We start from the raw sequence: 8,732 nt of genomic DNA, 5'->3' as shown, positions 1-8,732 counted from the left end.
CCCAGGGTGCAGTTGGGGCAGAGCACAGGGGACCAATGTGTATGGCAGCCAGGGTTGTGCTGGTGTGGGTGCAGGCTCATCATCAGTGACCCCCCCCCCCTTCAGGCCCTTGATTCCTGAGCATTCTTGGGGACACCCCAGATGCCCCTCCTCCAGGCTGCAGTGGGAGTGGGGCTGTGGCCCGAGGTCAGGAGGCTGTTGATGCAGAGCCGGCCTATGGGGCCTAAGCAGGGCCAGCAGGCCAGAGACGCCCTCCCAGCCGGGCCTGGACATCCTTCCAGGAGGCTGATGCAGGAGCAGCCGGTGGGGCACCCACTTGCCACCAATGCCCAAGCCTGTGGGCGGGGCAGGGGGACAAGGAGATGGGCAGGGAACAGAGAGGGGCGGGGGTGGAAAGGGTGGCAGGCCGAGGGATAGATGGCAGGAGGTTGGTGACTCTCGCCTCCTTCAGCACTGCGGTCAGCGCTGGGCCCTGAGGCTGGGGTGGCCATGTTGTGCCCACAGAGACGTGGGCAGCTCGACGTGGACCCAGGCCTCCGAGTGCTCCAAACCCACCCGGGGGTCAAGGAGGAAGACGGCAGAGTGCCATCTGAGCCCCTCCAGCCGAGCTCCGAGCCCCCCTGCCCTACTGGTGGCCGAAATAGGCCCAGGGCTGCTGTCTGCACCTTCAGTGGGACCCGGGGTAAGAGAAGCCCAAGTTTAAGGCCTCAAGCAAGGAATGGAGGGCAAGAGGCGTGGAGGCCAGCAGAGACCACCTGGGCACAGACGCAGAGGGCAGAGGGAAAGGGAGTCCCAGAAACCAGACCTTGGGCCACAGTAGAGATGGGAGAAGAGGGGAGGGTCAAGGGCCAGGAGCTCTGCCATCGTTCATGGTGGTTTGGGGGGCTTGGTCCAGGCACCCAGAACAGAAGGGGCTTTCCTGAAGGCACTGCTGGGCCAAGTGGTGGTGCAGGCGGGAGGTGCCAAGTTTCTCTAGAGACCCACCTCCGAGCTCCCACAGTGCCCAGCAACCCTCCCCAACCAGCCCAACAGCCCAACACCGGACCCCTAACGGGGCCCGGCCAAACTCTGCTCCCCAAGGGCCATATTCCATCACCACTGACACTGGCGGCATTGTTGGTGGGCCAGCCAGATGCCTAGCGAGTGGGTCGTTGCCTCCTCCACATGCTGCCTGCCCGCCCTTCCACAGTCACAGCCCCTCTCAGACAGCCTCCGCAGCAGCCAATACTCTGCTGGGAGCCAGGGCTTGACTCCCCTGCCCTGAGCTCAGGGTGACACTGCAGAGTGAGATGAAGGGCTGTGTGCTGGCTGCAGGGGCCTCTGATCAAAACCAAGACTTCATAGACTGGGGGCTACCGGCAGAAGACAGGGCAGGGGTGGGGGCCTTCTGTGGGACCCCAGTGCAGGGCCTGGAGCGGGCACCAACCTGCCAGTCCCCTAGCACTTCCTGAACCTGGCCACTCCCTGTCCCACCCTGCAAGGGGCCCACCCTGCTGAGTCCTGATGGTGGCCTGCAGGGGGCTTTGCCCTGGGTAGATCAGGTCTACAAGCGGGACGAGTGGGTCCCTGCAGGCTCACCTGTTGGACTGGGGTGCGATGTCCTGTGCAGGCCGGGCGCTGAGGTGGAGAGCAGTATGTGGGGTTCTCCCCTATAGAACCGCCTCCTTCCCGCACCCACTCGAAGCGGAAGCTCCAACCAGGAGGTCTGCGCCGCCTCAGCTCCCGGTGGTTCTCCGGCCCTTGGGCGACGTTCACCCCCGGAGTCTGGGTGGCGTTCGTGCGGATCCGACGGCCTCACCAGGCCTTCCAGGTGTGGCTCTGAGTTCGAGCATTGGCGGCTGCAGGACCCTGGCCCTCCCTGGTCCTCCTCGCAGGACCCTGGAGTCCAGGCCTCAGCCGGAGCCCGGCCGTGGCGCAGGGCGAGGAAACGGCGGGGGGCTGGCGGCCCCAACCCGGCTCCTCTCTGCCCGCACAGGTCCCGGCAAAAAGGGATCAGAGCGGCGGCCCCGCCCCGCCCCGCGCCCCGCCCCCGGCGCTCCGCCCTCCCCGCGGCGGAGGCTGAGCCCCCGGCGGCCCGCGGGCGCAGCGCCCAGCAGCTCGGGAGCAGCTCGGACGTCGGCCCGGGGCCACTGAGGCCGCGGCCTGGCGGGGCCCCGAGGAAGTTCGGGGCCGGATCGCGGCGGCCCCGGGCGGCGGCCCATGGAGGCGAGCGGGGAGCTGGGCCCCGGCCGGGAGGCGGCGGGCGGCGACCTGCTGCTGGCGCTGCTGGCGCGGCGGGAGGACCTGCGCCGAGGTGGGTGCTCGGGGGTCGACCCTCCCCGGGAGACCCAGGTCCTCGCGCCTTGGCGGCCAGGCCACGGGACCCACGGGGCCTCCCCTGAGCGCCCAGCAGCAAGTTTGCGCCGGCCCGGGCGCTGGGTGCTGGGCGTGTGGTCCTGGGCGGGAGGGTCCCGGGGGACAGTCCCCCACGCTCTCCCGGGCAGAGACGCAGGCCGGGGCAGCGGGACCCCGGCCGCCGGTTCCCTCAGTCGGACTCTGGCATCTGCACCCACGGGCGCCTGCTCCGTTAGTCGCTCCGGCGGGTCCTCTGGATCCTCCTGCAGCCGAGCCCCCAACTTCCTGGGGGCGCAGCCTCGCCCCTGCCCCCACCCAGCGCTTGGCTCCGAGGAGCTGGGACCTTTCCGGGCCTCTGCGGGCGGGACCGATGGAGGCGGAGGCGGTCTGGCTGTGGGGACCGGCCGCTCCTGCTCGGGGCAGTGGGAAAGGGGGTGACATCCGGGCTGTGGGGTCTCGTCCCTCCCTCCTTATTTATAAATTTATTTCCCGGCGGGTCTGGGGGTGGGGGTGGCTGCCGGGCTGTGAGGAGGGGGCGGGAGGGCTGAGGGGGAGGGAGGGGCGGGCGCGCAGAAGCCGCTCAGAGAGGCGGACCGGAGAGGCGGCGGCGCGAGGTGGTGCGGGGCCCGCGGAGCCGAGGGCAGGAGACCCGCCGGCAGGAGCCCCGCCACCGCCCGGGGCCGCCCGGGGCCGCCATGCAGCGTAAGGCCGGGGCGAGGGTCCGAGCGGCGCGGGGGCGGGGGAAGCTCTGCCAGCTGCGGAGCGGAGCGTGGAGCGCGGGGACGGACCGGCCGGCGCTGTCCGGGCCGCGGGTGCTGAACGCGCGGGGAGGTCTGCCCGGCCCCGCGCTGCGCCGCGTCCTCCTCCGCCTGCGCCGCCCACAGCGAGGCCGCCGGACAGCGGGTCTGGGCTCGGCACCCGGCGCGGTTTTGCCCGACGCGGGACCGCGTCCTCCGCGGGTTCCAGGGCTGCGGGAGGGAGGCTGGTTCCGTCCTCTTCTATGCCCCCGCCTCCCTCTCTGTCCCCGGCCTGGAGCCTCAGGGGTCCAGCAGCCGGGTGAGCCAGTGAGGGGTGCGGTGCTAATGGGGGTTCAGCTGCTGTGCGGGCCCTCTCCTCCCCGGAGATCTTTCCTGAGGAGCAGGGATCCTCAGCCATGAGCACCCCGAAAAGCCCCTCGCGGACCCAGGGATCCCCTGCCTGGTCTCCAGGGGCCTGCAGTCCCAGGGGAGCAGAACCCAGGAACCTGCTGTTGAAGTGGCTACGGCTGAGAGGGGGGGCAAACCGCCTACTGTGTGCTGAGCATGGGGCTGTCGGATCCATTTGTCCAGTCCACTCACCAGCACCGCAGCCGCCCAGAGACGGGAGGGCACCGGCTTTTACCTGGCGGCACAGGAGTCTCTCTCTGTCAGGATGCCTGATTGTGCAGAATCATGAGGGCAACTGGGTGGTAGGTTCCCCACGACTCACGTGCCTGGCCCCCAGCGACGGGGCCCTTTCCCAGCCTGCCTCTGAGTGCTCCTGGGGCAGGTTTCCCTCCGAGCTCAGTGTGCACTCCCTCCCCGGGACCATTTTGTAATGAGCACTTTCTGGCCGAGGGACTAGCCTGCCCACCTGCTTGCTCACGAGCACAGACTAAACCTATTTCGGTTTCATAAGTTCTCGTTACAGGCTGGGCTGCGGGCTCCCTGCCCTGGGGGTGGCTGGTAAGAGAGTGTGCGGGGAAGGGGTCCTATGTCCTAGGGCCAGGGTGGGAGCGTGACCCCGACTCCCCCTGCCTCGCAGAGATCCCGCTGTGCGCTGGCTGTGACCAGCACATCCTGGACCGCTTCATCCTCAAGGCCCTGGACCGCCACTGGCACAGCAAGTGCCTCAAGTGCAGCGACTGCCACACGCCCCTGGCCGAGCGCTGCTTCAGCCGAGGGGAGAGCGTGTACTGCAAGGACGACTTCTTCAAGTGAGCCGCTGCCCGCTGCCCCCGCTGCCCGCTGCCCCCCGCTGCCCACTGACTGCTGCCCACTGGCCATTGCCCGTTGCCCACTGCCCACTGCCTGCTGCCCCCGCCCGCTGCCCACTGCCCACTGCCCACTGCCCATTGCCCACTTACCGCTGCCCGCTGCCTACTGCCCCCCTGCTGCCCACTGCCCACTGCCAACTGATCACTGCCCACTGACTGCTGCCCACTGCCCACTGCCTGCTGCCCCCGCCCGCTGCCCACTGCCCACTGCCCACTGACTGCTGCCCACTGGCCATTGCCCATTGCCCACTGCCCACTGCCTGCTGCCCCCGCCCGCTGCCCACTGACTGCTGCCCACTGACCACTGCCCGTTGCCCACTTACCGCTGCCCACTGCCCACTGCCCTCTTCCCACTGCTGCTGGGGAAGGGGACAGGTACCGGAGCTGCGGTGCCAGGACCAGGGTCTAGACTCCCAGCAACAACCACCCTAGGACACCCTGAGCCCTGTCACCCCGGCTGGGCACCACAGGCCTCTGCGAGGGCAGCTGGGCAGGGTTAGCCCATCAACACGTTATGTTTTTACGTAATTTTGTTTTTATGTAATTATTTTGTTTTTATGTAATTTTGTTTTTACGTAATTTTGTAAGCGTTGAGTCAGTCGTTAAAAAGGTAACCCCGCGTTGGTAGGACTCTGTGGGCTCCCTCCTTAGTTTTGGTCGTGTTTTTGTTCTTAATACTGAGGGTGAGGGCTGCTTTCCGGCAAGCCTCCAAGGACGCATCTTCCCCGGCGCCATCGGGGCGGCTCCCCCCGGCTCTGCTGGGGCTGCGGGGCTGGACCGCCCTGCGCCCTCCCGCGCCCGCTCCGGGCGAAGGCGCCGCCGCGCTGAGCCGCCCTGTGGTCCCGCAGGCGCTTCGGGACCAAGTGCGCCGCGTGCCAGCTGGGCATCCCGCCCACGCAGGTGGTGCGCCGCGCCCAGGACTTCGTGTACCACCTGCACTGCTTCGCCTGCGTGGTGTGCAAGCGGCAGCTGGCCACGGGCGACGAGTTCTACCTCATGGAGGACAGCCGGCTGGTGTGCAAGGCGGACTACGAAGCGGCCAAGCAGCGAGGTTAGTGGCGGGCGGCCGGGTCGGAGCCTTACTCTGCAAACGGGTGAGGGCCAGACGGTGGGGCGCAGGGACCCCGCCTCCCACACCGCCGCAGCGAGCGCTCTCGGCGCCAATCGGAGGGCCGCCCTTCCGCCGGGTAGGAGGGCACCGGCCCAGGGCCGGCGGGCAGGTTCAGACCCTCTTGGGAAGCGGGTCCGGACTCCGGCAGCCGGGCGCGCAGCGGGGCTGGTCTGACTGCGAGGTATCACTCCTCCTCGGGTTTACCCTCCTAACCCCCAACCGGGACATCGGGCTCCCCGCGCTGCGCGTAGAGCAGAGAGGATGTGGAGCAGCGTTGCTGGCGGCCGAGGCTGGAGGCGCGGGCAAGGGGGCTGCGGGTCCCTCCTAGAGGCGGGAGCCGCCCTCCGCCCTGGCGTCAACCCACCCCGTTCCCCTTCTCCTGCGAAGCCACGCGGGGTACGCATGAGGGGCCCCGTCCCCACACACGGAGGGGCGGGGAGGGGGCGCTGGGCGCTGGGCGGAGCGGGCCGGCCTCACGGCTCCCCCGGTGCAGAGGCCGAGGCCACGGCCAAGCGGCCACGAACGACCATCACGGCCAAGCAACTGGAGACGCTCAAGAGCGCCTACAACACGTCGCCCAAGCCCGCGCGCCACGTGCGGGAGCAGCTGTCGTCGGAGACGGGCCTGGACATGCGCGTCGTGCAGGTCAGCGCCCGGCCCGGCCGCTCTCTGCTCCTTCCCCGCCCGCCCGGGACTCCCCGCGCCCTCCCCGCCCGCCCCGGCCACTCACCGCATCCTCCCCGCCCGCCCGGGACTCCCCGAGCCCTCCCCGCCCGCCCCGGCCACTCACCGCATCCTCCCCGCCCGCCCGGGACTCACCCTGCCCTCCCCACCCGCCCGCCCTGGACTCCCCGCGCCCTCCCTGCCCGCCCGCCCGGGACTCCCCGCGCCCTCCCCGCCCGCCCCGGCCACTCACCGCACCCTCCCCGCCTGCCCGGGACTCCCCGAGCCCTCTCTGCCCGCCCCGGCCACTCAGCGCACCCGCTCCACCCTCCCGGGCCGCTCTCCGCACCCTCCCCGCCCGCCCGGGACTCACCCTGCCCTCCCACCCGCGCCGGGCCTCCCCGCGCCCTCCCTGCCCGCCCGCCCGCCCGGGGCTCCCCGCGCCCTCTCTGTCCGCCCCGGCCGCTATCCGCACCCTCCCCGCCCGCCCAGGACTCACCCTGCCCTCCCCGCCCACCCGGCCGCACACAGATCCCTGCCCGCCCGGCCCGGCCGCTCTCCGCACCCGCTCCGCCTGCCCGGGCCGCTCACTGCCTCTCCCCGCCCGCCCGCTGCACACCGGTCCCTGCCCGCCCGCCCGGGGCTCCCCGCGCCCTCCCCGCCCGCCCGGCCGCACACAGATCCCTGCGCCCTCCCCGCCCGCCCGGCCGCACACAGATCCCTGCGCCCTCCCCGCCCGCCCGGCCGCACACAGATCCCTGCCCGCCCGCCCGGGGCTCCCCGCGCCCTCCCCGCGCCCTCCCCGGCCGCACACAGATCCCTGCCCGCCGCAGGTGTGGTTCCAGAACCGCCGCGCCAAGGAAAAGAGGCTCAAGAAGGACGCGGGCCGGCAGCGGTGGGGCCAGTACTTCCGCAGCATGAAGCGCCCCCGCGGCGCCCCCAAGTCCGACAAGGACAGCGTCCAGGAGGAGGGGCCGGACAGCGACGCCGAGGTCTCCTTCACGGGTACGGCCGGGCCACCCCGCCTCGCCCCTTCTCCCGGAGAGCTCACCCGGGTCGGGAGAAGCCAGAAACCGGTGATGGTTACAGGGAGACCAGATGGCCTCAGCCTAACTTCAAACACTTGTCACCTTCACCCCCACCCCCAAGCCCTGTGGGGTGGCCGCTCAGGACCCTGCCCTCCCTGGGGCGACCCCTCACCCCGTCCCTAGCAGGCGGGCCTATGGGGGAGGGCCCAGGCTCTCCTCCAGCCAGGGCGTGAGTTTTAGGGAAGTGGGCAGCACAGGTGGGGTCAGTGATTAAAACCTGCTGCTCGGTGGGGAGCCCCCCTCCCCCACCCTCCTGGGACCCAGGACCTCAGTCTCCCTCCATGTGATCCTCACACTTTCTTTTCATTTGATCCCGAGCGTAGGCCACCGTCCAGCCTCTCTGGGCCTCAAATAACTTGTGGGCAAAATGGGGGTGGGGATGAACTCTGTGCTCCCCTCCCAGGGCAGCGTGGGGTCATCCTGGAACCTGGGTCCCACCAGGGAACCCCATTCCTCAGACACCAGGTGGGACTGACAGAACAAAACAAAACAAAAAAAGCAGTGTGGACGGGTGGAAGGGTGGACGGGTGGACGGGTGGACGGGTGCAGGGGTGGAGGGGTGAAGGGGTGGACGGGTGGATGGGTACAGGAGTGGAGGGGTGATGGGGTGGACCGGTGGAGGGGTGGACGGGTGGACGGTTGGACGGGTGGACGGGTGGATGGGTGGATGGGTGGAGGGGTGGAGGGGTGGAGGGGTGGAGGGGTGCAGAGGTGCAGGGGGCAGAAGAGCAGAAGAGACGGGTGGGGCGGGTCACAGGCAGGCAGAGGGGGCCCGAGTGCAGGAGGCGGGCACCCACCACCGCCCTCTGCTTCTGTTGCAGAAGAGCCAGCCATGGCAGAGATGGGCCCCACCAACGGCCTCTATGGCAGCCTGGGGGAGCCCACCCCGGCCTTGGGCCGGCCCTCAGGAGCCCCCGGCAGCTTCCCGCTGGAGCACAGAGGCCTGGCCGGCCCCGGCCCGGAGCAGTTCCGGGAGCTGTGCCCCAGCAGCCCCTGCGCTGTCCCCCCGTCCCCCGCGGCCCTGCAGAGCCTCCCTGGCCCCCAGCCGCTCCTCTCCAGCCTGGTGTACCCCGAGGCCGGCCTGGGCCTCGTGCCCCCGGGGGCTCCGGGGGGGCCCCCGCCCGTGCGAGTGCTGGCTGGGAACGGACCCAGCTCCGACCTGTCCTCGGGGAGCAGCGGGGGCTACCCCGACTTCCCCGCCAGCCCCGCCTCCTGGCTGGACGAGGTGGACCACGCCCCGTTCTGACCGAGGCCCCAGCTCCGCTGGCACTGCGCCCTCCTTTCCGGACCTCAGTCGTGGTGCCGCCGCGGGTGCTGCCAGGACAGGATGAAGATGAGGAGCCAGTGGAGGGGGCGCCCCGCCCGCACCCCCACTCTCGGGCAGGACTGTCTGCCTCTCCTCCTCCGACCAGGGCTGGCACGCTGTGGGCGCCCAGAAGCCTGTTCTGTACGCAGACCTCTCCCTTTATTGACCAACGAACGGAGGGCGTGTGCTGATTGTGGAGGAGAGCCCGCTCCCGCC

General features: G+C 70.3%; 1 protein-coding gene across 1 annotated transcript; it reads left to right on the top strand.

Moving 5' to 3' along the window:
- The first annotated feature begins 2,068 nt into the window (after window positions 1–2,068).
- Window positions 2,069–8,479, top strand: LHX3 (LIM homeobox 3). Its single transcript, XM_036416924.2, has 6 exons — window positions 2,069–2,293; window positions 4,117–4,288; window positions 5,197–5,399; window positions 5,953–6,104; window positions 6,956–7,127; window positions 8,032–8,479. The coding sequence occupies exons 1-6, from the start codon at window positions 2,200–2,202 to the stop codon at window positions 8,454–8,456; spliced, it is 1,218 nt and encodes a 405-aa protein (XP_036272817.1). The 5' UTR covers window positions 2,069–2,199; the 3' UTR covers window positions 8,457–8,479.
- The last annotated feature ends 253 nt before the right edge of the window (window positions 8,480–8,732 follow it).

Source organism: Pipistrellus kuhlii, unplaced genomic scaffold, assembly GCF_014108245.1.
Source record: "Pipistrellus kuhlii isolate mPipKuh1 unplaced genomic scaffold, mPipKuh1.p scaffold_m20_p_57, whole genome shotgun sequence".
In the NCBI taxonomy this organism is placed as follows: Eukaryota; Metazoa; Chordata; class Mammalia; order Chiroptera; family Vespertilionidae; genus Pipistrellus; species Pipistrellus kuhlii.
The sequence above is the reverse complement of the archived record's forward strand: the minus strand, read 5'-3'. Positions and strand labels throughout refer to the sequence as shown.